General features: G+C 38.1%; 1 protein-coding gene across 1 annotated transcript in view; it reads left to right on the forward strand.

Annotated features, from left to right (window-relative positions):
* The window catches only part of kif14 (kinesin family member 14), a 95,784-nt gene that overhangs the window by 14,645 nt on the left and 53,708 nt on the right, over positions 1-27,431 (forward strand). The window contains exons 3-15 of the mRNA XM_059983629.1: positions 2,217-2,471; positions 3,738-3,819; positions 8,604-8,702; positions 9,677-9,729; positions 12,252-12,282; positions 12,427-12,534; positions 13,490-13,606; positions 17,103-17,221; positions 17,512-17,684; positions 18,767-18,914; positions 23,265-23,328; positions 23,995-24,179; positions 26,547-26,649. Of these exons, the coding sequence (XP_059839612.1) occupies positions 2,217-2,471; positions 3,738-3,819; positions 8,604-8,702; positions 9,677-9,729; positions 12,252-12,282; positions 12,427-12,534; positions 13,490-13,606; positions 17,103-17,221; positions 17,512-17,684; positions 18,767-18,914; positions 23,265-23,328; positions 23,995-24,179; positions 26,547-26,649 (1,537 nt within the window). The remainder of the gene's footprint in view (positions 1-2,216; positions 2,472-3,737; positions 3,820-8,603; positions 8,703-9,676; positions 9,730-12,251; positions 12,283-12,426; positions 12,535-13,489; positions 13,607-17,102; positions 17,222-17,511; positions 17,685-18,766; positions 18,915-23,264; positions 23,329-23,994; positions 24,180-26,546; positions 26,650-27,431) is intronic.

Consider the following 27,431-nt stretch of genomic DNA (forward strand, 5'->3'; position numbering starts at 1 on the left):
AAGTTTTTAAAACTATATCAGAAGTCTTGAATTTCAATCTACAACCGAATGTACTTACAGCAATTTTTGGGATCATTCCATCGGAAGCAGGATATATTCCTGTTTCAGCTCTACGGATGATAGCTTTTACAACTTTATTGGCTAGGAGAGCCATTTTGCTCAACTGGAAGGTCTCTAATCCACCTACTGCTCTTTATTGGCTTACTTCCATTATGTCATGTTTAAGTTTAGAGAAAATAAGAAGTCAGACATTTGGTACATCCTTTAAATTTGAAGAAACTTGGCAACCTTTTATTCAATATTTTCATATGGTTTGATTTATGGCTCTTTCAAGTTACTCTCTTGAAATGTTGGATTTGATCAGAAAGTTTCTTCTTTTTTCTTGTTTTCACTCTCAGTATGAGCTGCCCAGTTCCTTTTTTTTTAAGCAAACACGAGGAACTCTGCAGGTGCTGGAAATTCAAGCAACACACACAAAATGTTGGTGGAACACAGCAGGCCAGGCAGCATCCATAGGGAGAAGCACTGTCGACGTTTCGGGCCCAGACCCTTCGTCAGGACTAGTCGACAGTGCTTCTCCCTATGGATGCTGCCTGACCTGCTGTGTTCCACCAGCATTTTGTGTGTGTTGCTCCTTTTTTTCTTCTCTCTTTTTCGTTTCTTTTTGTTCTTTTTTGGTTAGTGGGTTTTTTTTTAATGTATGTAAAAAATTATAAAAGTTTCTTCATATTTTTTCTTTTCATGGAATGACAAGAGGAGAATCGATTATCTTATTCTTTATTATATAATATTAGATTAGTACTATATATGATTTTGACAATGTCTATTTTACCTTTTATATGAGTTGTTATCAATATACATATTGAGATAATTCTCCTCTTGTGTATGTATACTTTTGTGTACTTATGTACTTTTTTAATTAATAAAAAGATTGATAAAGAAATTTGTAAAAGATTTACATCGATGTGCTTAGAGGAAAATTATTCCTTTGTTCATCGCTAAATGGCCAATCCTGTGTTTTTATGGTGTGAATCTAACCCAACATTCCGACTCCCAACCTGGTTATGTATGTCTAACAAACAGAGCTTCCTTTTAGCATCTAGTGTATGAAGTTCACTCTGAATGTTAACTGTATGCTTTTTAAAACAACGAAGTGCAAGTAATGACTTGTGTATTCAATTACTTTACAGAATTAGCTTGTCTCCAATGCAAACAATTAAATCTTGTCACAAAGGCCTTAAACTTATTTTTAGTTTGTCATTAAGCTTCGTGCCAAGTGTAGTGTTCTGCAGTGGGGGAACATTTTGTGTAAATATATGGACTTAATCCTATGAACACATACATGTACAGTTTATTGGCCTGTGGACTTGCAAGTATAGCTATTTTTTCTGCAGGTATTGCTTGAGTATCATTAGGAATAAACATCCTAGCGTGTTTTTTTTTGTTTCTCCATACTGAGTTCTTGGAGGCGCAGTAAATTATAGTTGCATTGCTGTTTCAATTATGATCATCTAAACATGAAACTTTGTCCTCTTGGTGGCTCTGAGATCTGAAATGCACTTTGATATCAAAATCCTCATTTATATGCTGTCATTTTCCTTTTGGATAATAACATGCTGGTTGGTTATATTGGTACAATTCTTTAAAAAACACTGACTGTTAATTTTTTCTTTTGAGTTCTATATACAGTCTATCTGTAGGATGATGAACGTGGTAAATATTGTATATCTTATCTTATTTTTAAGGTAACTTTTTAATTTCTTCTCTAATATTTGTATATCTGCTACTATGACATTATAATTTCCTTTGGGATCAACAAAGTATTTATCTAATCTCATCTGATTTCCTATTTCACAAACTCCATCTCCTGTTGGAAAGGCTCACTTCATCTTATTCCCCCTTCTCTGATCTTAATACCAACTCTACTTGAAGTTGGGGAGCTTCACTTGCTACTATTCTACAATGGTTCCTTATAGGGGTATTATACATTGTAGCTAACTTGAAAATTATGTTGGGCCATGTATTTAACAAAAACTTACAACATGAGTAAAAGACAATGTACAGTTGTCTTATTAATAGAGAAAGAGATTGTGCCGTTGGTACCCAGCAGTGTTACATATACTAAAAAAGCTGCTTGTTTGTTCTTAACATTATTTAGTTATGATATGGAAATTCTCTCAATACTTCTGTTTAACACCTTTTTCTTTTTTTTTCAGGGAAAAAAATGAAAATTCACAATTGGTAGTTTCTATGGAAGGACAAGACACTGTTGTCAAACATCCAGACACCAATCACACTTATTCATTTATTTATGACTTTTCATTCTGGTCATTTGACGAATTGCACCCCAAATTTTCAAGTCAGGAAACTGTGTATAACAAAATAGGACTCCCTCTGCTAGAGAGAGCTTTTGATGGCTACAATGCATGTCTCTTTGCATATGGGCAGACTGGTTCTGGAAAGTCATATACGTAAGTGCAATGATGCCTTAAATTGCTGGATTATTGCTGTATATATCTGCATATCTATTATTATCCCAATTGCTGATGAACATGGTAAATTAGTTTATTCTTGTCATATGTACCGAGGTACAGTTGAAAACATTGTCTTGCAAGTCACCTGCACAGATCATTTCATCACATCAGTGCATTGTGATAGTAAAAAGGAAAATAATATCAGAAAGCAACATAAAGTTACAGAGAAGGTATACAGCAGGCTGATGAAGTGCAAAGTGAGTCCATTTTATCAATGTGGAGACCATTCAATGCTTTTATAATAGTATGGCAGAAACTATCTTTGAACTTGGTGGTATGTACTTTCAGGCTTTTGTAGGTTTTACCTGATGGGAGAGGGTGAAGAGAAAATACCCAGGGTGAATGGGTCATTTGATTATGTTGGCTGTTCTATTTATTTGGAGATACAGTGTGGAACAGGCCCTTCCGGCCCAATGAGCCGCACCACCCAGCACCCCACCTATTTAACACTAGCCTAATCACAGGACAATTTACAATGACCAATGAACCTACTAACTGATATGTCTTTAGACTCTGCGAGGAAGCCAGAGCACCTGGAGGAAATCCATGTGGATTACAGGGGAAATGCACAAACTCCTTACAGATGGTGCAGAATTGAACTCTGATCTTGGAAACACCTTGAGCTGTAATGGCATCACACTAACCTTAATGCTACTGTGTGCCCAGATTTTACTGAGGAAGCGAGAAGAGTAGAGTCCACGGAAGGGAGGATGGTTTTCCTGATGTGCTGAGTTGTGTCTACAATTCTCTGCTTATGGTTAGGGAACAGTGAGTCTCAAAAATCCCAATTTGTTTCTAGGAATAATTCAACATAAATTTCTTGGTTAGATAGCCCTCTTATTTAATACAACTTGTGCCAAGATAATTCAATTGCTGTGTTAAATCTAATCTTTATTTTTAAACAAGCGCTTTCAATCCTATTGACATCTTACATGTGTATATCCTTCACTGTTCACAACAGCAATAACAGCTTTCTTAATCTGAAGTCTGAATTTACATAAATGAGAATTGTAATGGTTAAGTTGTTTATATGTACATGATCTAATTTGACTAATAAGCTTACTGATGTGCACTGTTTTCTCAGTTGCAGTTTGTTTTTACTTGTATAAATATAGCTATTGCTTTGTTTTACTGCCTTGATAAAGGAAGTTTAATTCAGTAAAATAAATTTTGATTTTTAAACATTATCTTGTTAATTCAAAGAATGATGGGCTTCACTGATAAGGGAATCATACCAAGATTCTGTGAACACTTATTCGCCCTGGTAACACGACCTAACCAGCAGGTTAGTATTCCATCAAAAAAAACCTACACTATTTATAATCCACCTTAATTATAGATTTGCAAACAACTGGAAACTTCCTTTGAAAATCTGTTCAGAGCTAAGACTTGATTTTTGCCTCAGAGCAGGAACCCAGGGACAGGAGTTGAGACTTGTCGACTCCCAGCCTCAGGCTATTGACTGGCCTTGTACAAGACAATGTGGTTCCAAGTCATAGAGAAGTAAAGAAACCCCAGGTGCAGTTTTACACCAGTCTCATTCTGCTTTAACAAGCAGACCCAAGCTTCTTCATGTCTCAGCGGATGTGCAAACAATAGCTTTGTGATATAGGACTGGGGGAATAAAAAGTAATTAATTATTGTGGATGAAGGAGAATGTACTTTGTGGACATTATTATGATACTATTTTAATTTAATAAAGGGATGAAAGAGAAAAGTTAAAACCATGTACAGGGTAATGAATGGTCAGTATGGGCACAGTGTGCCAAAGGGCCTGTTATTGCTGTATGACCCTTGGAGATCAAACTGTACCCTCTTGTCTAGGAATACTCTCAGCAATGCCCAAAATAATTGCAGTATTGTGATTTTATTCCAGTTTCAGTCCCTTTGCAATAAATCCATTTCAATTTGCCCTATAATAGATATTCCCTTTGTTCTACTCGGCTCTCTTCCACTTTCTACCCTCCTGAAGATTATCCCTCTTCATATTCTGGTGAAGGGTTATGGACTCAAGATATTGACTATATTGTCATCTCATTTACATGCATATTCGCATGATTCTTGGGAGGGATGACTGTCTTCTATAGCAAATTTAGAAGACAAGGACTATTTCCCTTATGTTCAAAACAAGGAAAGTGGATTTCCTCATGCAGGAGATAAAAATTTCTTAAGCATCTTTATAGCTAGATTTTGAGCGGTATTTCAGTGCTTTGGAGTTTCAAACTTGCATCTAATCTCAGAATGAAAAGTTGGTCATTTTGGTCTGGCAAGAAACCTCCTGTTGGTTTTTGGATTGTCTATCACAAAAGATAGCAGGGCAATCAAAGAAACACACATAAAATGCTGGAGGAATTCAGCAGGCCAGGCAGCATCTATGGAAAAGAGTGAACAGCTGACATTTTGGGTCAAGGTGCTTCATCACGACTGGAGAAAACAAGATGAGAAGTCAGAGTAGGAAGGTGAGGGAAAGGGAGGAAGAAATACAAGGTAGTAGGTGAAACGTGCAACTGGGAGAGGGAGACGGGTGAAGTAAAGAGCTGGGAAATTGATTGGTGAAAGAGATAAAGGGCTGGAGAAGGAGAGGACAAAAGACCATGGAAGAACAAGAAGGGGTAGGAGCACCAGAGGGAGGTGATGGGCAGGTAAGAAGATAAGGTGAGAGAGGGAAATGGAAATGAAGAATGGTGAGGGGGGCATCACCGGAAGTTCCTGAAATGGAAATTTATTCTATTGGGTTGGAGGCGTTGCTCCTCCAACCTGAGTGTGGCCTTGTCGCGGCAGTAGAGGAGGCCATAGACTGACATGTCAGAATGGGAATGGGAAGTAGAATTAAAATGGGTGGCCATTGGGAGATCGCGCTTTTTCTGGTGTAGGTATGTGGTGAAGCGATCTCTCAATCTGCGTTGGGTCTCACCAATATACAGGAGGACACACTGGGAGCACCAAATACAGTAGATGACCCTAACAGACTCACGGATAAAATGTAGCCTCACCTGGAAGGACTTTTTGGGGCCCTGAGTGGTAGTGAGGGAGGAGGCGTAGGGGCAGGTGTAGCACTTATTTCGCTTGCAAAGATAAGTGCCAAGAAGGAGATTAATAAGGAGGAAGAAATGGACAAGAGGAATCAGAATACTGGGATAGTGCAGGAAAATGGGCTTGAAGTCATCCGTGTGTTTTCATGCTATAATTCCTTCTAAGGATTGCCCAGGCTAGTTATTCCTGTAGTTGTACCAATTGTGGAGGTATATAATGAACTGAATGGCTGTCATTAAGACAGAACGGGCAAGTTCTGATGCTTTACTAATTCACAGAAGGTAGGATTTTAGGATAAGCATGATCAATAGAGAGGGGAGAGGGAGAAGTTAAGTTATTTTTGTGTCTCAGCTCCTCTTGGTCCATCAAGAAAAGTGCTTGCTTAAAAGGAGCCTCTCTGTGTCTTTCTCCTTCTTTCCCTGCAGTCCAGCTGGTGAGAAAGTCGTAAGAATTTACCCTGATCTGGCAGTTGATTAAAATTTAAACTTGTTTTAATATCAACTGAGCCCTTTCTGCATTTGTTGTTTGATCATAGTGGTGGTTAAAGTAAATAAGAACTAGTAAAAAGTTGAAAATGCTTGGTGAGAATAAAGTTAACATTTTGGGTAGAAAGCCCAGTGTTTATTGCCAACTGTAATTTCTCTTCAGAGAAATAATGAGTTGTTTTTGTGAACGGCTGCTGTTTGTATGCATTTTTGAGAAAGGAACCCTGATGTCAGGGGGTTGTCCTTGTTATTGTTTTTTTTTCCTGAGGTAAACAGCAAGCAATTTTCCCAGTTAATTTTACTTCACCAACTGTCTAACTTCACCAGGTAATGGAGATTAAAATTAAAACTTTCTTGCAAAAAAGAATATTCTTATTTGTTAATTTGACTAGTTTGTTTATCTGATTAATCATGTCATGTCTTTTGTGAAGTAGTTAACAAATTTGAACTTGAAAAAAAATCATTAATGTCAAGAAGGATACTGTAGTTCCCAATTATGCTTCAATGAATTTGGAGCCCATTGCATATGGTCCTGTAAAGTCAGCACATTGCTATGGTGTGTGGTTATAGTTAGAAGTTGTACATTTCTGTCTGCAAAGGATGTAAATGAATGAAATATGTTTTATTAATTTCATTTTTCACTTTCATATGACCTATTTAGAACAGACCGTAAGACATAGCAGAATTAAGCCATTCAGCCAATCGAGTCTGCTCCGCCATTCCATCATGGCTGATCCCAGATCTCACTCAATTCCATACACCTGCCTTCTTGACATATCCTTTGAAACCCTGACTGAGCAGGAAATGATCAATTTCCTTAATTTTATGCATGGACTTGGCCTCCACCACACTGTCGTCTGGCTAAAAAAAATCCTCCTTACCTCTGTTCTAAAGCATTGCCCCTCAATTTTGAGGCTGTACCCTCTAGTTCTGAATACCCCGTCAAAGGAAACATCCTCTCCACTCCGCTCTATCTAGTCTTTTCAACATTTGATAGGTTTCAATGAGATCTCCACCACCCCCCCCCACCCCCCACATTCTTCTAAATTCCAGTGAGTACAGGCCCAAAGCTGCCAAATTTTCCTCATATGTTAATTCCTTTATTCCCGGAATCATCCTTGTGAACACATCCTTTCTGAGATATGGGGCCCAAAACTGTTGACAATACTCCCAAGTACTGCCTGACTAGTGTCTTATAAAGGCTCCGCATTATCTCCTTGCTTTTATATTCTATTCCTCTTGAAATAAATGCGAACATTACATTTGCCTTCTTTACCATAGACTCAACTTGTAAGTTAACCTTCTGGAATTTTGTACGAGGACTCCCTATTAAACCTATTCTGTACTATTGTTCCTTTTACCAAAATGCATTACCATACATTTCCCAACACTGTATTCCATCTGCCATTTTTTTGCCCATTCTTCCAATTTGTCCAAGTCCTGTTGCAATCGCATTGTTTCCTCAGCACTACCTACCCCTCCATCTATCTTTACATCATCCACAAAATCTGCAAATACCTCGAAGCCCTATCCTAACTAGTAAACACCCAATCACTGAGGTTAGGCTAACTGGCATATAATTTCCTTTCTTTTGCCTTCCTCCCTTCTTAAAAAGTGGAGTGACATTTGCAGTCCTCCAGGACTAAGCCAGAATCAAATGATTCTTGAAAGATCATGACCAATGCATCTGTTATCTCTTCAGCAACCTCCCTCAGGACTCTAGGATGTAGTCCATCTGTCCAAGGTGACTTATCCACCTTAAGACTTTTGAGTTTGCCTAGCGCTTTATTCTTTGTAATAGTAATGGCTCTCACTCCTGCTCCACGACACTCATGGACCTTTGGAACACTGCTAGTGTCTTCTACAGTGAAGACAGATGCAAAGTACCCATTTTGTTCATTTGCCATTTCTTTGTCCCCTATTACTACCTCACCAGCATCATTTTCCAGTGGTCCAATTTCAATTCTCACCTCCCTTTTACTACTTTATATAAAAGAAAAAACCTGGTATCCTGCTTTATATTATTGGCTAGTCTGCCCTCATATTTCTTCTTTTCCCTTATCACTTTTTTAGTTGCCTTTTGTTGGATTTTAAAAACTTCCCAATCATCCAACTTCCCACTCACTTTTGCTACCTTATATATGCCCTCTCCTTGGCTTTTATGCAGTCCTTAACTTCCTTTGTCAGCCACAGTTGCCTACCTTTGCCACTTGTCCTCTGTGGGACATATCTATCCTCCACCTATTAAAATAGGTTTACATTTAATTTTATAATCATTACTACTGATGCCAACTAAATAGAATTCCCCAGATACAGTGGATTTAAACTGATTTTTCTCAGTGATTAGTCCAGGCATCTGATTACTGGCCAAGAGATGTAACTGCTATATAATCCCGCTGTTCTGCTTTACTGGCCAAATCAATTAACATAAGCAGTTTGTGTGTCTAAGTAGATTCTGGAAACAACTTTTATTATATTAAGTTTGGGAATTGTGTTGTAGAGGGTGGAAATTGAAAGCTATCCTGCTAACTATATTTTTTTTATTTCAAAGGTTTCATACTGCATTGAAATGAGCTACTTTGAAGTCTACAATGAGAAAATTCATGATTTGTTAGTTGGTGGAAGTGGAAAAGCAGAAATAAAGCAATCTGTAAGTCTGAAGACAACAGTGTGGTTAGCTAAAGCTCATTCCTGATCAAATTATTTTGTATCTAAATATTAAACTGTTGTAAAATACAAGATACAAGACTTTTATTTTACAGCAGTTTAATTTTTAATTCAAAATAATTTGATTAATAATGAGCCTTAGCTTGCTTTTGCTCTCCTGCTGTTCTGATTTTTAAAAAAAATACATTATTTCTTAGCTCAGCAGCAACAAGTGTGAGCCTATGTTTTACTGTTGAAGTAAGCTGAATGTCTTGCATGTTCAATCTTCTTATTGTCTCTTTTAACCATTATGCTTTCCATAAATTGGGAAATGGAGATGGAGAAAAACAATTGTGCTGATTGAGGAACTAGGAAGCATTTACACAATGAGGGAGGTAAAAATTTGGAACCCATTTACAAACAGTAATCAGTTGAAATAGTTTTGATTCCTGTTAATTTATTTTCTTACAAGGATGTGGGACAAATGCATTGTACTAGCCATGATGACTTTAAATAGTTTCATAGATTAGAGGGATAAATGTTCTTTTTTTCCAAAATGGTCACTGATAAACGAGATGAGACATTTTAAAAATTCCTGAAAGTTTTGATTTTGGTCATTTCAGCTAGTGAAACTCATGAAACAGCATGAAATAATGCCTGCTGGATCGATCTCTTCACGCCAACCCATGGATCACAAAGCTAGCTGCTGTTCTTTAGCCAACACTCTGCCTGAGATTGGTTCATTTAATGGAAATTAATAATTAAGTTTGGAATCCATCTGGTCAGCGTGGCTCCTTGGATTAGATATATCTGCTGAGATTTCAGAAAATGGTTTCCTATTAACATCAGTAAGGATGGGATCTAATTGATTTCCCTGTAGAATTTGACTTCATTTGAAGAGTTAAACGTGATATTAATGCTTTAGATTGTGCTGTAATGTGTTTTTGTTATTTTGTTATATCTTTTTGTTTTATGCAGCTGCGAGTGAGGGAACATCCAGTCTTTGGACCTTATGTGGCCAATCTCTCTTCGTAAGTCTGTTGTTGATACTGAAGGGATTGTATGTTGCATTCAAAAATACTTTGTCAAGCATGGTAATGGTAACAAGTTAGGAAAATAAAGGTTTAAAAAATCTGCAATGATAATTAAGAACTTGTCAGCAGTGGGTAGAGTGAAAAATCATCCTGGAATCTTAGAATCAGAGACTATTTAAAGAGACCCTTCAGTCCAGTGAATCTATGCCAGCTATAAAACACCTATTTACACTCATCCTACATCGATCCTGATTTTTATTCTTTCTGCATTTCCATTGACTCCCTCCAGATTCTACCACTCACTAGGGCCAATTGATCTACCAGCCTTAACATCTTGGGGACGTTAGAGAAAAGCATCTAAGTGAAGCAGGGAGTATGCACAAACTCCACAGAGACAGCATCCAAACTCAAGGTTGGACCTTGGTCACTGGAGTTGTAAGGAAGCATCTCCACTAGCTGTACCACTGTGTCAGCTCTTTCCTTTCCTTTAAAAAGATTTTTTATTACACTGATTTTGTATTGTGCACTGGTATTACTCATCAAAGATATTTCCTTCATCCTTTCCATTCTTTGATTATTGAGTCTTTTATTGTGTAAAGCATTTAACTGTTTTATCACTGCCAACAGTATATCCCATTGTTGCTCAAAGTTTAAGAGTTAATGGACTGTGATGGATCTGCTTGCAAATATGCCTTAATTTAACATTTGCCAAGCATAGGATGCACTGAAGTGTTTTGCTCAGCAAAGTGCCAGCCACAGCATTTCTCTCCTGCCCAACTGGACTCTGTAGACTTCTACATATTTCCAAGAACTTTAGCTCAGAAATCTGTCTGTTGAACCAACCCATGTTAACCTAATACAGGTGTGGCAAACCCATAGAAATCATTCAGGGAAAGAGGATTTTAATTTGCTCTAATTAATAATTTCAACAATTTCAATAATTAATAATTGTGCATTTAACTATTATTTAAAAAATGTTGGTAAGTGTATAATTGCATAACCCCAAGCATTCAATTTAAGTAGTACATTTGACATGCAGATGCCAGGCATTATGCTGTCAACGTTGTTTATCTTTTGTTAACGCTGTGGCTCACATGTAGAGAGAAGTTAAATGATGCCCTGTGTGTTGCGCTGATGTGATTGGATTTGAACTCTGATGGAAGACCGTATTCTGGGCACAGGCACTTGTCAAAATCTGGGTTGTGCAAGATCTAGTCCAGGTTTCTTGGTTAAAAGATTTTTCTCTCCCTCCATGTGCTCGCAGGCTTTTGATTTGAGTATTGTGGCTGTAAATGCTTTTCAGATTTTGGACAAACTTTTGCTTAACACCAATTGTCTCCAAAGAATAAGTGTAATACAGATGAGGAAAAAGGCTAGATCTGTCTTTCTAATGAAGCGATTCATTTGTAGATTTAAAGAATTATTGCAACACAGACAGAAGCCATTGAGCTCATGCTGCGACTGCATTAGCAATCAAGTTGGTTATATTCCCCAGCTCTTTTCCTTTTGTATTAAGCCCTGCATTTTCTCCTCTCTTTGCAATAGATCAGATTCTGTTTTGTTTTGAAAGCTGCAATTGAGACTGTTTCCACCTTTTTCAGTGGATCCCAGATTATGCCAGCTTGCTGCTCAGTTATTTTTTTTAGCTTCATTCGGTCCTGTTTCTTAGATAGGCTGAAGTATTTGCTGCCACATTAAGCCAGAAGTTCCAAATGGATGATCCATCCTGAGTTCTCCAACACCGCAGGAGAAGGTCTTCAGCTAAATTGCTTCACACCATATGACATGCAGAAATAGTGGATAACAAAACAAAACTAGAAGCAGGAATAGAACATTTTGCATCGTGTGCCAGCTCTGCCATTCAGTAAGATCAGGGCTACTCTTTACAAATCCTTCATCGCTGGGAGTAAATTTTCAAAGCTCTCTACCTATAAGGACCATGCAGTGTTTCAATTACTCAAGGGATGGGAAATAAATTCCAAATTTTTTTTCTGATTTTTAAAAAATAAAATAGTTGCAATTGATTTATGTCATAACTTTGAATACTTCTGTCATAACATTTCTTAAAGATAATAATCCCAGCTTCTCCATTTACCCATGCAACAGTGCCCAGAAAATGTTATTGAATCATCTTTCTATTCAGCTCATGTCCTTTCTATAATGAGGTGGCTAGAATTGGATGCATACTCTAATTGCATTGAAGCCCCTCTTTTAGGGAGAATTGAATTGAGTAAACATTTAATATTCTCTAAATCTAAGGCATGAATAACTCGGGTAGATCAGGATTTTTTTTTCCTTAGGAAGAACTAAACTGCGTCCTTTAGGCTGTAAAATTGGTGTGCTTATCCATAATAAAAGAGAAAAAGGATTTCTTATTTTCCTTCACTTACTTAAATATGCTAACTCATGCTTGTTTTACCATTGCTTGGAAATGAGATTCCAACATTTTGATTTAATTTCCTGTAGTGGACATGTTTTACACTAATGTCAACATTTAACATGGAGTATTTTTTTCCTAGGAATGTTGTTACCTCTTACGCAGATGTTCATGTGAGTATTGTATCTGTTATTCCAGGTCTAAAGAAAATGGTCCTCATCTGTATTGCATGAAACATTGTGTTTTCCTAATTTGTTCTGACTTATAACAACCAGTTATTGAAGGTGCCTTATATTTTTAAAATCTTTCTTTATTAGGGCTGGCTAGAATTGGGGAACAAACAAAGGGCCACTGCAGCCACAGGCATGAATGAAAAGAGTTCCAGGTCTCACTCAGTCTTCACTCTCATCATGACACAGACCAAGGTACAATGTCAGTTCATTTGGATTTATCCAATGTAACTGCTTTTTTAAGAAGACTTTTCCAATTATAATTAAGTTGTATTTTCATTATTTTTGTACTTGGGTTGACCAGTTTCAGTCTAATTAATGAGATTAAGGACGTGGGTCAGGGCAGGATTGATAATAACTGTATCCTACTAATCAAAAAGAATGTCTATTGCTGTAGTAGAGTGACCATTGAACTATCTGAAAATAAACAAGACAATAACTAATGGTCCTAGAATTATAATCTTGAGTATTAATTGGCACTTTATGTGTTATATAACCTGAATACTATTTCCTCAGGAATGTTATTTCATGTGTTAATATTTGTGGATTTTGTTATTGACACATGGTTTCCATTTTGAAAAGAAAGTTATCAAATATTAACGTTTAACCAAATTTGGAAGAAATGGCTTCAGTACAGATTTAAATGTTATCCAGATGTACATGGAGGAGCAGAGGATCAGAACTTATAATGTCTTCATTTAGTAATAAATCATAACTTAAAGGGCAAATTTTCCATTTTTTAAATTTTCCAGAATGTGAGTGATTTATTTATTTTTTGGTGTTCATGAACTGCAGCATTGGTATACGATTCTTTTTATTTGTTTAGCTATGCCCTGTCCATTCTTGCTCCTAGGTGCCATATCATTCTGAAGCACTCCAGCATACTTTTAGTAAGATGCTGCAAACCTTTGTACATATCCTAATGACTAATTAACATCGACAAAATGAAATGAAATGTATTTTGTCTACAGCTGATAACAGGTATCTTTCAGATGTACAAATTCAACTAGGACAGATGCATCACAATGAGTAATAAATGGCAACAATCTGATTATATGAAAGACCAAGTGAACATAATTTCAAAATGAGTGTTCGTAATAAAAATGCCTATTTATGTATTTTTCAAGTGTTATTTTTTTTCTTCCTGCAGACTGAATTTGTAGATGGGCAGGAACATGAGCATTGTGTAACAAGCCGAGTAAACTTGGTGGATCTTGCAGGAAGTGAACGTTGTTTTACATCTCAGACTAGTGGCGATAGGCTCAAGGTAACCATTTTCCATTTCTGTTTTCTGTAACTGTAGTAAGGTTGTTGCTTGTCTGAACAATTCCCTGTTATCACCATAATTTCTTTTAAATTCTGCTCCTACTGTTTTTTCTATTCAGCAGTAACATTTGTAAGAACTTAAAGCTGTGTCTAGAATTACATTGCTGACACTGGTAATTTGACTCAACCACCCCAAGAGGTGTTAATCACATGGCTACTTTCCTAAATACCATTCCATTGAATATCCTTTAAATATTTTTGTTTCAAGATGATCTTATCTAACTTGCAATATCAATCTGTCCTTTGCTTTAGTCACAAATTTTGTCAAGGGTGGCAGCCCAGGTTTTATGATGGCTATCTTGCCTTGGAATCTGAAGTTGATGGTGCTATTCCCTTTCCTGAGTCAGGAATACGAATGTCTAGGGTGGCATTTTGAAACAGTGCTGAGAGAGTGGGAGTGGATAATTAATGGAGTGGCTTAATAGAGTGGGTATATTTTATTGAGGTATTAAACCATGACCCTTTCTACTCACTTGGGACATGAAACTACATGACATGATTTAGATGAGTTGCATGTCATTGTTGTTGACCATTATTTCTAAAATCTTTTCTTGCTGTTATGCTATTGCGGAATCCAATTGGCAGGCAAGTCATACACATATTCCTTAAGATAGAATGGTGTCCGCACTTTTTATTGCAAAGAATCCAGAGATAATTTTTCGATAACTTGAAGTCTTGAAAAGTGCAATGTAACTGCCAATGCTTTTTTCTTTGGTATTCCACAGCCTTATACCTAAAATAACATATTCTTCTGCTATTTGACTTAAGCCTCTTTCATTTAACATTATTTGTTCATCACCACTCAGTTTTGAACATTGCACTGTGCAAATTGCCTGTTGAAGATTACTCTTGCCTTTCAATACTCCCTGTTTGCAACTTTGTGACTTGGATTGAATCCTGTGGGTATAAGCACATGGCAATAGGTCTATTTTGTTTGATTGTTGCCTGTCTGTAACATTTGCTAGTTTTTATTCTATTTGGAGCATTCCTTTTGAGCTGCATTTTTCCCAAAATAACTGCCCCCTCTTAACCAAGAATTGCCACTTGGCCTCATGTTGTGCTAATTGGGAATTGTATTGGCTATCCTTCACTGTCACTTAAGTGACTTCTGAGAATGACACTTTTCTGAAAGCATTTGTGTTACATGAGTTCCAATGGTTCTTAAAAGGCAATGACAGCTGGGTAAAAATGCTTGTGTTACCTATAATTCAGTTAATTTTTGTCTTAGCTGGAAACTGTCTTGATGGGAGAACATGGATTGATTTGATCCAAATCATATATGTCAATGATTTGAGTGGGTGTTTTGAAATCTGGGGGGAGTGTTATTCCATGAAAGAATGCCAAGATTGGTTCACTTTTGTTGGTATATTCGTAGGACTAGTTTTAGAGACAGCGTTAGTGGTCTCTTGACAATGCTTTCAGATGCCTGCTGTGGATAGTCCCTATCTCAGAAATTTACAGGAAAGCAGATATCATGAACCATTCCAGGTTTGAAGTCTCAATATACAAACACCTTTACTCCAAAAACCAAAGGCTGTGTTGATGAATTGAATATGAAGCTTTTATTTTGAGGTGACTGTTGATAAGGAGAAAGTGACAACAGTGTGCTGTTACTCATTGTGCATCTTTATGGTCACAGGATGTTGTTGTAGAGTGAAACAGAGTGGACCTTTCTTTTGTACGTGCTGACTGTAAGGCCATTTATTTGTGTATTCCAGAGAATGAGTCGGTGATGATTTGGAGCTTCACATTTGAACATGTGGATATACAGCCTTTGTCTTTGTACTGCACCACTGACAAAGATGTGGTGGTCTTATTCAGGACATGAAAAGATATTATATTAAACACTTTCTCATGTCATTTAGATTAACTTGGCTTCAGAGACAATATTATGATTAACGAGTTGGAGAAAAATACTGAACAATTTTTTAGGGAGGTAAACTTGATAAAGATGCTGCAAATTCTTTCTTGATTAATGCTGTCTAAAGTTTTTGTGAGGTCAAAAACGCTATGTATGGTAGTTGATGCAGCTTCTTGTATGGGTTCATATCTGCTAGGCCATTTGATGGGTAGAGTCCACATTACCAAAGGGAGGTAGCTATTTTCCTGCTGAGAAAGGAAGTTGAAAAGGACCCCAGTGATGACTTTCTCTGTGGCATGCATGTTTTTGCTTCAGTCAAGTTGTTTCCTTTCTCGAAGGCTGGCTGTAATTGCTGGTTCTGAATTACCATGGTTTGTACTTTTTTCAGATGGAGGAAACAAAGTTGTACATCTATTACTGAAGTTCTTTTCCAAATTTTAGACCTTCATGTCCAAAGTTCTTATTGATTATTTTTGTTTGTGCAGTATGTGGACTTTTCGAGTTGTTGGACAGGGTGAATAAGATGATTTGCTGTGGAATGGTGACAGTGTGTTCATGTCAGAGGCAGAGTTGATGCTGTTTTTCTGCATATTCCTTCCAGTGAATGCTGAGAGGCTGTTTGTTCTTTATATGCTCATTGTTGTTTTTGGTCCTCAGTTGATAGGATCCTTGCATCCTTTTTAGTGCTTGTTGTTGTTGTTATTGATTTGCTGTTGATCATGTTTCCTTTTGATTGTTTTCCTGTTGGATGTCAGTCTTCATCTACCAACAGAAGTGTTTCTTTTCAGAAACAACATGATAGAGCTTGTAATCTTGTAACCTTGGATTTTTAGTTAAGTGATTCCTACTTCTCATGGTTACTCTCGTAAAACTAGTTCTAATGTTTACTAATGGAAAGGTCAAGAATCCATACACAGATCTAATTATGGTGGACTCAGTGATCCAGGCCCTTTGGATACTTGACCACTTCTTGTTTATGAGTCATTAAGCTATCTGTGAGTTGCTGTTTTGACAGAGCTATGTTGATGGGGGTCCTTGAGACGTTTCAGTGCTGGTTTTCTTGTGGCAATCTTGCTATTGCCTTGGTTGTTTGAGTCCATGCTGATAGAGATAACGGAACAAATATGTTGTGGTCTTCCCAATAGCTATCTGTACTGTCATAGCACCGGTGATACAATTCCCCTGTGGTCTCTCACCTGGATCAGCAGTTTTGCCATAAAGTATTGAATTTGTCTTTCTTGTGAATCGTTCTCCTATTTCTTTAGTTTCACTAGATCTGATCCATCTATTATTAACGCATATTCTCTTTCTCCCACCTTCCCAATCTGAGGCAGGTAAAATAGGTACATGAATAGCAAAGGTGTAGAAGTGTATGGATCAAAAATGGGCAAGTAAGATCTGCTTAGATGGCCATTTTTTTGGCTTGGATTAGTTGTGGTGAGAGGCTTGTGTTTTTGCTATAGGTCTCTGGCATGATGACCCCTGCTAGAGGGAAAACTACACTTTGCATCTGACACTTAGACCATTTAGCCCTTCAGTGTGGAAAAAAAAAGCAAAAATCTTATCTTTATTACAGGAGGGTGTGAGCATAAATAAGTCTCTCTTCACACTGGGAAAGGTTATTTCAGCACTTTCGGAACACTTTCAGTCTAAGAAGAAAGTTTTTATCCCTTATCGGGAATCTGTTCTAACATGGTGAGTTTAAATTAAGGTATATTACTGACAATGAATATTGATGTCATTTTTGTGGCTCCATAGCCTTTTTTGGTTTTATTGATACGATTTTAATCTTAGAAATTGATTTTTTTTTTGTAAAGGTGAATTCTCTGTTTAAAATGGTGAAAGGAAGATGCATTATAAATTAGCATTTAAGTGATTATTGAAGATTCTACATGGTGATATTTTAACATTCACTGTAGCTAGTATTTTCTATACGTGTTTTCATTTGGGATACTAATTTTCTTTATGGCCTTAATATGCTGCAGGTTACTGAAGGACAGTCTTGGTGGCAATTCAAAAACAGCTATGATAGCTACTATCAGCCCTTCTGCCTCTAATGTGGAGGAAACTCTTAGTACACTTAGATATGCCAAGCAAGCTCGTCAAATTATCAATGTTGCAAAAGTGAACGAAGACTCAAGTGCAAAATTAATTAGAGGTTAGCTGACATTTCTTATTCAAATGAACTTGTACAGTACATGCTTTGCTTTCCAATCTATTAATGTTTAACTTTTTAAAATTGATATGAGCTTGTTATTAAAAATGCAGTTCAAAATCTTAAAAAATTAACTTAGTAACTTTAGCAACAAACAATCTGCTGGAGCTACTCGGGATCAAACAGCATCCATAGGAGGAAAGGAATTATTCATGTTTCTGGTCGAAACCCCATATCATGACCAATAATTTTTAATTTAACTCTAGCCCAATCTCAAATGTAAAACATAGGAGGAGGATGAATGCACTGTATTTTATATACAACTTTCCATTTTCCATTTTTATATACAACTTTAAGTCATTGGCCATTAGAATTTAACACAATAACTTCTCTTCTGGAGCTTATGTTAGAGTTTATCACTGCTTTTCAGTTTTGTAGCTGATACGTGTGTACTTGGGAGCTGTGTATTATGCTTGACGCCACTTGCTAATCACAGCATTAGAACATGGAAGAATACAGCACAGTTCAGCCCCTTTGGCCCTCAATTTTGTGTTGACCTGTATAAATCTATGCCCTGAGCAATCTAACACTACTGTACGATCAATCGGACCAAGCGCAGTAAGGTTATTTAAGCCTGAATGCTTCTCTGTGGAATTTAACGTTTGCATGTTTTGTTTAACCTACAGTATGGAAAAGAGAGAGAAGGTACTTAACTTCAATCTGAAATAAAAATTGATTGTGAAAATTGTTTGCAGCAATTGAAATTGGCTTTGAACCCACTTTTTAAACAGTGCATTTTCACGAGCTGCAGTTTGATGAGAGCTTTACTCAATATGAAGGGAAACAGTCAACTCCTCAACTGTCCAGCAAGTGGAGCTGTGTATTTGTTCTTGTTTGTATCATTTTGTTGGATATGTCATGATTTGCTTCACAAAAGTTTAAGTGAAATTTATCATTGTATTTATTCCTACTTAAACACTAAAACTTTTATTGTTTTTGTTATATTTCTTGTACTTTGACAAATAAGCAATGTAACTTGTTGAAACTGATTCAAACTTGTTTCCCTTATTTTCTTGCTGAACAAGAGCTGAAATTAGAGATTGAAAAGTTGAAAGCTGTTCAGATGAGTAGCCAAGGAATTCAGTCTGAAAAATATAAATCATCCCAACGAGAAATAGAGGCCTTAAAGTTAAAGCTTCGTCAACAGGAGAGAGAAATTGCAGAGGCACATAGGTAAGTTAATGAATCTGAAACACAAGAGAGGTAAATGATGAGAGAGAATTTGAGTTTGAAGAAATAACAAGCAGCATCGATGAAGGAGAATTGGTTGTTGTGTACTTGGATTTTCAAAAGGCCTTTGACAGGGTGCTGCACATGAGGCTTCTTGTAAGCTACGAGTCCATGGTATTACAGGAATGATTCTAGCATGGATAAAGCAGTTGCTGATTGGCAAGAGGCAAGGAGTGGGAATAAAAGGAGCCTTTTCTGGTTGGCTGCCGGTGGCTAGTGATGGTCCACAGGGGTCTGTGTTGGGACCAATTCTTTTTACAATATATCAATGATTTGGATGATGGAATTGATGACTTTGTTGAAAAGTTTGGAGACGATATGAAGATAGGTGGAAGAGCAGGTGGTATTGAGGTTACAGAAGGCTTTAACCAGATTAGCAGAATGGGCAAAGAAATGGCAGATGACAGTGTCGGGAAGTGTATGATTTAGTGGCCATTACAGAAACCTGTTTGCAAGGTGGAGATGACTGGGAATTAAATATCCAAGGGTATCAGGTAATACGGAAAGATAGGCAGGAAGGCAGAGGAGGTGGAGTGGCGCTGTTGATTAGGGATGAGATCAGGGCAATTGTGAGAGATGATATAAGATCTACGGAGCAGAATTCTGAGTATATCTGGGTAGAGATTAAGAATAGTAAAGGGAAAAAAAATCACTGCTGGGTGCTGTCCATAGGCCACCTAATAAAAATATTGCAGTGGCAGAGGTGATCAACCAAGAAGTAACTGAGGCTTGTAAGAACAGAACGTCAGTTGTCATGGGGGATTTTAACTTCCACGTAGATTGGGTGAACCAGGTTGGTCAAGGAAGTCTTGAGGAGGACTTCATAGCATGCATCCATGATGGCTTTCTTGAGCAGCACGTTAGTGAACCTATAAGGGAAAATACTATCTTAGATCTAGTCCTGTGCAATGAGACAGGTAAGATTAACTATCTTGTAGTCAGGGATCCTCTTGGAAAGAGTGATCATAGTATGATTGAATTTCGAATTCAGGTGGAGGATGAAATAGATCTAAAACTAATGGATTATGCTTGAACAATGGAGACTACAATGGGATGAGGAAGGAGTTGGCTAATGTAGATTGGGAGCACATGCTATTTGGTAGGACAATTGAGGAACAGTGGAATACTTTCAAAGAGATTTTTTCACAGTGCTCAACAGAAGTATATTCCAGTTAAAGTTAAGAACAGTAAGTGTGGGAAGAGCCAGCCTTGGATAACTAAGGAAATAAAAGATAGTATCAAATTAAAAGCTCATGTGTACAAAGTTGCAAAGAGTAGCAGGAGACTGGAGGATTGGGAAAACTTTAAAAAGCAACAGAGAACAAGTAAACAAGAAATAAGGAAAGGGAAGATAGAGTATGAAAGTAAATTAGCACAAAATATAAAAACAGATAGCAGAAGTTTTTATAAGTATATAAAGTGGAAGAGGGTGGCTAAAGTCAACGTAGGTCCCTTGGAAGACGATAAGGGGAAATTGATATTAGGCGATAAGGAACTGGGTGAGTTATTGAACGACTATTTTGGGTCGGTCTTCACGGTGGAGGACATGTCTAATATGCCAAAGAAGGATGTTATGGACAAAATGGGAGGTGAGGACCTCGATAAAATCATTGTCACTAAAGAGATAGTGATGAGCAAACTGGAGGGCCTGAAGGCAGATAAGTCCCCTGGTCTTGATGGAATGCATCCCAGATTGCTGAATGCATTGGCGGAGATTATAGTAAATGCATTGGTAATCACTTATCAAAACTCTCTAGACTCTGGGCAGGTCCTGGTGGATTGGAAGACAGCAAATGTCACACCACTTTTTAAAAAAGTATGTAGGCAAAAGATAGGCAACTATAGGCCAGTTAGCTTAACATCTGTAGTCGGGAAAATGCTTGAAGCTGTCATTAAGGAAGAAATAGCGAAACATTTAGAAAGGAGTGCTCCATTAGATAGACGCAGCATGGATTCAGAAAGGGTAGGTCTGGTTTGACAAACTTACTGGAGTTCTTTGAGGACGTAATGAGTGCAGTGGATAGAGGGGAACAGGTGGATGTTGTATACTTGGATTTCCAGAAGGCGTTTGATAAGCTGCCACACAAGAGACTTATAAATAAGATACAGATGCATGGAGTCAGAGAAAGTGTATTGGCATAGTTAGTGGATCGGTTGACAGATAGAAGGCAGGGAATTGGTATAAATGGATGTTTCTCCAGTTGGCAGTCTGTGGTGAGTGGGGTGCAGCAGGAGTTGGTGCTGGGCCCGCAGCTGTTTACCACTTACATTGATGATTTGGACTGAGTGTAGCGTAGCAAAATTTGCTGATGACACTAAACTGAGTGGAAAAGCAAATTGTACGGAGGCCAAGGTCTGGCAGATGGAATACAACATTGGTAAATGCGAGATCATCCACTTTGGAAGGAGTAATAGAAGAGCAGAATATTCCTTAAATGGTGAAAGAGTGAAGCATGCTATTTTGCAGAGGGACTTGGGAGTGCTTGTTTATGAATTGCAAAAAGTTGTCTTGTAGGTAAAACAAGTTATTAAGAAGGCAAATGGAATGTTGGCCTTCATTGCTAGAGGGATTGAATTCAAGAGCAGGGAGGTCATGCTGCAACTATACAGGGTACTGGTGAGGCCACACCTGGAGTATGATGTGCTATTCTGGTCTCTGTACTTGAGGAAGGATATACTGGCTTTGGAGGCAGTGCAGAGGAGGTTCACCAGGTTGATTCCAGGGATGAAGGGGTTAATTTATGAGGAGCGATTGAGTCGCCTGGGACTATACTCTCTGGAGCTCAGAAGAATGAGAGGGGTTCTTGCAGAAACATACAAAATTTGGAAAGGGATAGATAAAATAGTAGGAAAGTCGTTTCCATTGGTAGGTGAAACTAGAACTATGGGACAGTGCCTCAAGATTCAGGGGAGAAGATTTAGGACGGAGATGTTTTTCCCAGAGTGTGCTAAATCTGTGGAATTCTCTGCCCAGAGAATTTTTAGGTTTTTACATAGTAAGGGAATTAAGGGTTATGGGGGAAAGGCAGGTAGATGGAGCTGAATTTACATTCAGATCAGCCATGATCTTATTGAAGGTTGGGGCAGGTTCGATGGGCCAGATGACCTACTCCTGCTCCTATTTCTTATGTTCAAGAGGACTAGAATATAAAAGCAAGAATCTAATGTTGAGACTTTATAAAGCACTGGTGAGGCCTCACTTGGAGTATTGTGCACAGGTTTGAGCCCCTTATCTTAGAAAGGATGTTCTGAAACCGGAGTAGGTTTAAAAGAAATTCATGGAAGTGGTTCCAGGATTAAATGAATTGTCATATGAAGAGCTTTTGATGGTTCTGGGCCTGTATTCACTGGAATTCCAAAGAATGAAGGGTGATCTCATCAAAACCTATTGAATGGTGAAAAGCCTTAATAGAGTGTATGTGGAAAGGATGTTTCCCATGATGGGAGAGTTTTAAGACCAGAGGACCGAGCTTCAGAATATAGGGGCGTCCTTTTAGAACGGAGATGAGGAGGAATTTCTTTAGCCAGAGAGTGGCAAATTTGTTAAAATCTTTACCACAGGCAGCTGTGGAGGCCAAGTCTGAATATGTATTTAAGGCGGAGTTTGATAGATTCATGATTGGTCAGGGCATGAAGGGATAGAGGGAGAATGCAGGAGACTGGGGCTGAGAGGAAAATTGGATCAGCTATGCTAAAACGGCAAAGCAAACTCAATGAGCCGAATGGCCTGATATTACTCCTACGTCTTATGGTCTCAATCTTGCTAAAGCCCACTATTGGTGCATGTGGACATTTAATCTGAAAACCTTGTTACCCATCTCACTCCCCCTTCCCCATTATTTTAATGTATCCCTTCATTTCGGCTTGCTTAATATTGATTGTATTATAGACTGTAATGCACTGTCTTCTTGCGTGCTATCTCTGATTTGCAGGGTCTCAGCAATCTAGCTCTAATTTATTCTTCATTGCACTTTGTGCTTTGTGTTTGTTACCTAACTTTTGGTTCTACCTTAATTATTTTGCACTTTTTCAATCATTTAGCCACTGCTTTAATAAACTTTGTAATTCTCTCTGTTGTATGACTATATCTGGGGTTAGATGAACTGAATGCTTTTCTTCATGTAATCATGGGACAGGAGTGACATAGAACATAGAATAATACAGCACATTACAGCCCTTCGGCCCACAAAGGGCCAAAAATGTAACATAAGTCATGTTACCTTATTGACACTTCTGCAACAAATGTACCACAGCTTTATTGTAGACAATTGATATTCGTTGTGCCACTTTTAGGAAATGGAGGGAAAAGTTGGACCAAGCAGAGGAGAGAAAGCTGGAAGAAGCAAGAGAACTGCAGGTTAGTTTTTTTTTTCATTCTTTCACTTTCATTTTAATATTATAGGATAATAATTTAATATTTTGTGCTGAAAGAAAAGAATAGTCAGTTTCATTCTTGACACACAAAACCAGAAGCAAATTTATTTTTTTCCCCAACAAGTTATTTTTTCCCCAACAAAACAACCAATAAATCTACTTAAATTGTCACTGCGCACAAAAGTTTGCCTTTTTCTGATGTGCTCAGAATTAGTGATGCTCTTGTTTTATGGGAGACACTCTGTGCACTGTAGCAATATTACTGAATAGCTACCCCATCAGCAGATTTAGGGTTTTGGTCTGTCACATTACTGGAGAATATTAGCAGAAGTACCAAATGAAATGACCTCACAAGTTCTATAAACATTGCAGGCATCGCTGCCTTTGCTGAAGGTTTGTCTGGACCTTGTTACTGAATCTCAAAACTTACTTCAGATCTGCATCTTTGTAATAATGTTCCATCGTTGAAGGCACAGATTTTAAAAATATTTCAAATATTTTGGCTAATTATAAGTTGTTGATAAAGAAATGCATATTTTTGAAATTATCAGCGAAAAATTAATATCTTAAAATTTTGCTGTACATATAATGATTATATTGATCATAGAGGAAGAATATTTTACTTGCTAACAGGAAGCTCTTTTTGCAGAAAGCTGGAATCACTTTTAAAGTGGATAACAGTTTGCCAAACCTGGTCAATTTGAATGAAGATCCGCAGATTTCTGAGATGCTCTTGTATATGATAAAAGAAGGTCAGACAAGAGTGGGAAAACAACAGCCATACTCCAAGCATGACATTCAGCTGTCAGGGGCTCTCATCGCTGATGATCATTGGTGAGATTCAAAATTTTGAACTTGCTGTGTGCGGAATATAAATAGAATTATAGCATATTTTTCAGATTAAAATTTTCCTTTTGGTTTGGGAATTAAATTTAGTTGAAGTTAAAATTTGAATTTTATGGATCACATCCCTGTGGAACCTGTTAAATGTCTAAGCATTTTGATTGCAGCACCTCATAAAACAGAATTACCTAGGCAAACATTAAATTGATTGCAAGTGAAGAGATCTCACATTTAACCACTGAATCTCTTAATTGTTTTATAATAAAGTTGTAACCTAGTATCATAGAAGGATATAGATCAGATGAAAAGTCAGGTGGAGTATTGCTAGAATTAAACTCGGTAAGTACCAGGAATAGTACAGCACAGGAAAGGACCTCAAAATCATACTGAACTAATTAAGCTAACGACAGCTAATTCCCTTCTGCCTACATATGGTTCATATCCTTCCATTCTCTGCATATTCATGTGCTTATGTAAGAGCCTCTTAAATACTTTTATTGTACCAGCTGCTGGCCACCACACCACCGTTCGTGTAGAGGGGCAAAAGAGTTGGCATGGACATAGTATCCTTCAATAAGTGCTGTACAGCTTATCACACCAAAGATGACCAGTTAGCTCATTAGGCAACACGAGTGAATCTGCAGATGCTGGAAATAAATAAAAACACCAAATTCTGGCAGAACTCAGCAGGCCAGACAGCATCTCTGGGAGGAGATAGTGACAACATTTCAGGCCGAAACCCTTCATCAGGAGTGAAGTAACGTGGGATGGTCAAGGGGGGATAAGAAGTTGGGGGGGAGGGATAAAGTAGAGAGCTAGGAAGTGATAGGTTGGAGGGAAATGGGCCAGGGGGAAGGTGGAGAATTATGGGAAATAAAAGAGAAAAAGAAAGGTAGGGCTGGGGGGAGATTATAATGAGGAGGAAAAAAGAGAGAGAAAGAGAACCAGACTGAAATAATAGATAGGGATGGGTGTAAGGGGGGGGCAGCGGTATCAACGGAGGTCTGTGAGTTGGATGTTCATGCCGGCAGGTTCTGTGAGTTGGATGTTCATGCCGGCACTCATCCCTGCAAACGGAAGAAGTGCTACACCTGCCCCCACACTTCTTCCCTCACCACCATCCCAGGCCCCTGACAGTCCTTTCAGGTGAGGCACCACTTCACCTGCGAGTCAACTGGGGTGATATACTGTATCCGGTGCTCCCAATGTGGCCATTTATACATTGGGGAGACCCGCCGCAGACTGGGAGACCGTTTCGCCGAATACCAGCAATCGGTCCTCCAGCAGTGGTGGGATCTCCCTGTGGCCACACACTTCCATTCCACAGACCACTCCCACTCCAACATGTCTGTCCATGGCCTCCTCTACCGTCAAGATGAGGCCACACGCAGGTTGATGGAGCAATACCTTATCTCCCGCCTGAGTAGCCTCCTATCTGCCGGCATGAACATCCAACTCACAGACCTCTGTTGATACCCCATGCCCCCCCCCATACCCCCATCCCTATCTATTATTTCAGTCTGGTTCTCTTTCTCTCTCTTTTTTCCCCCCTCACTATAATCTAACCCCCCCCCCCCCGCCCTACCTTTCTTTCTCTTTTATTTCCCATAATTCTCCACCTCCCCCCCCCCACCGGCCCATTTCCCTCCAACCTATCACTTCCTAGCTCTCTACTTTATCCCTCCCCCCACTTCTTATCCCCCCTTGACCATCCCATGTTACTTCACTCCTGATTAAGGGTTTCAGCTCGAAATGTTGTCACTGCCTCCTCCCACAGATGCTGTCTGGCCTGCTGAGCTCTGCCAGCATTTGGTGTTTTTAGTTCATTAGCTGTCAACAGCAGTCCAATTAGGTAAAAAAAAATAACCGTACTGAGATCCTACACTATTTCCAGCATCTGCAGAATCTTGTGTTTAAAAAAAATCTTTCTACACACTTTGTTTGCTGTGAGTGAATTTCCAAAACTAGTAATGTAATGTTTAATATCTTGCTAAAGGTGGTAGATTTTATCTTGGGTTTAAGAAAACTACAGTGCTCTCTTTAAAGTTGACACTGAAGTGGCAACCTTTATTTACTTAAAACTGTACTGTCTTTAGACCCACCTGATGCAGATTGACACTGAATGATTTTTCTGGGAAGGCTGGATTTTTTTTAAAACTCCAGAAGGATCCGAAGTGGCTCTTATTCTTTCTTTTAAAAGAAAAACAAAATCCCCTTGAATGCACACAATGAATGTGAGAGTGAAATTATGCTGAATTAGAACTTTAATTTATTTTTAGGTATCAACTTGTTTTTCTAAAAGTATTCAGATGTATAATCCTTTCATTAAAATAATCCATGCATTGTTTTCACTTGTAGTGTGATACAAAGCTTAAAAGGTACAGTTAGCATTGCACCAATAGGTGATGCAAATACATATGTCAATGGACATCTTATAAAGCAATCAACGGTGCTGCATCATGTAAGTAACTTTTAATGCAGGATGCATTAGCTGAACAACCTTTCTCTGTATTCTTTATCAAATTGATTTAAAGTTAATGCTATTTTCCTTGATATCCATCATAGATTTATTTTGCCCTTAACCTGAGACCCTAAGTCACAGGAGCAGAATTAGACCACTCCACCCATTGAGTCTGCTCTGCCATTCCATCACTGCTAATTTATTATGCCTTTCAACCGCATTCTCCTGCTTTTCCCCTCCATAACTTTTGATGCCCTGACTAATCAAGAGCCTATCAACCTTCGCTTTAATGGCCCAATGACGTGCCCTTGATAGTCATCTGGCAGTGAATTCCACAGATTCACCAACATTCTGGCTAAAATAATTTTTCATCTCTGTTCTAATTGGATGTCCTTGTATTCTGAGGCTTTGCCCTTTGGTCCCATACTCCCTCACGTTCTCTACACATCCACTCTATCCAAATCTCTCAAAATTCAATAGGTTTCAACAAGATTCCCCTCCCCTTCTAAACTCCGTGAATACAGGCCCAAATCCAACAAATGTTCCTCATACATTAACATTTTCATTCCCAGAATCATTCTCCTGAACCTTCTCTGGGACCACCTCTAATGCCAGCTTAACTTTTCTTAGATAAGGGGCCCAAAACTGCTCACAGTACTCCAAGTGCAGTCTGACCATTGCCTTATAAACTTTCTATGGACATGTGCAGTAATAACACAACAAAGGAGAGCTTCAAATAGGTCTCTTGCTTATCCTTTCAGGAAGGGAAATTGAATGGCATT

The sequence above is a fragment of the Hypanus sabinus genome, chromosome 11 (genome assembly GCF_030144855.1).
Source record: "Hypanus sabinus isolate sHypSab1 chromosome 11, sHypSab1.hap1, whole genome shotgun sequence".
In the NCBI taxonomy this organism is placed as follows: domain Eukaryota; kingdom Metazoa; phylum Chordata; class Chondrichthyes; order Myliobatiformes; family Dasyatidae; genus Hypanus; species Hypanus sabinus.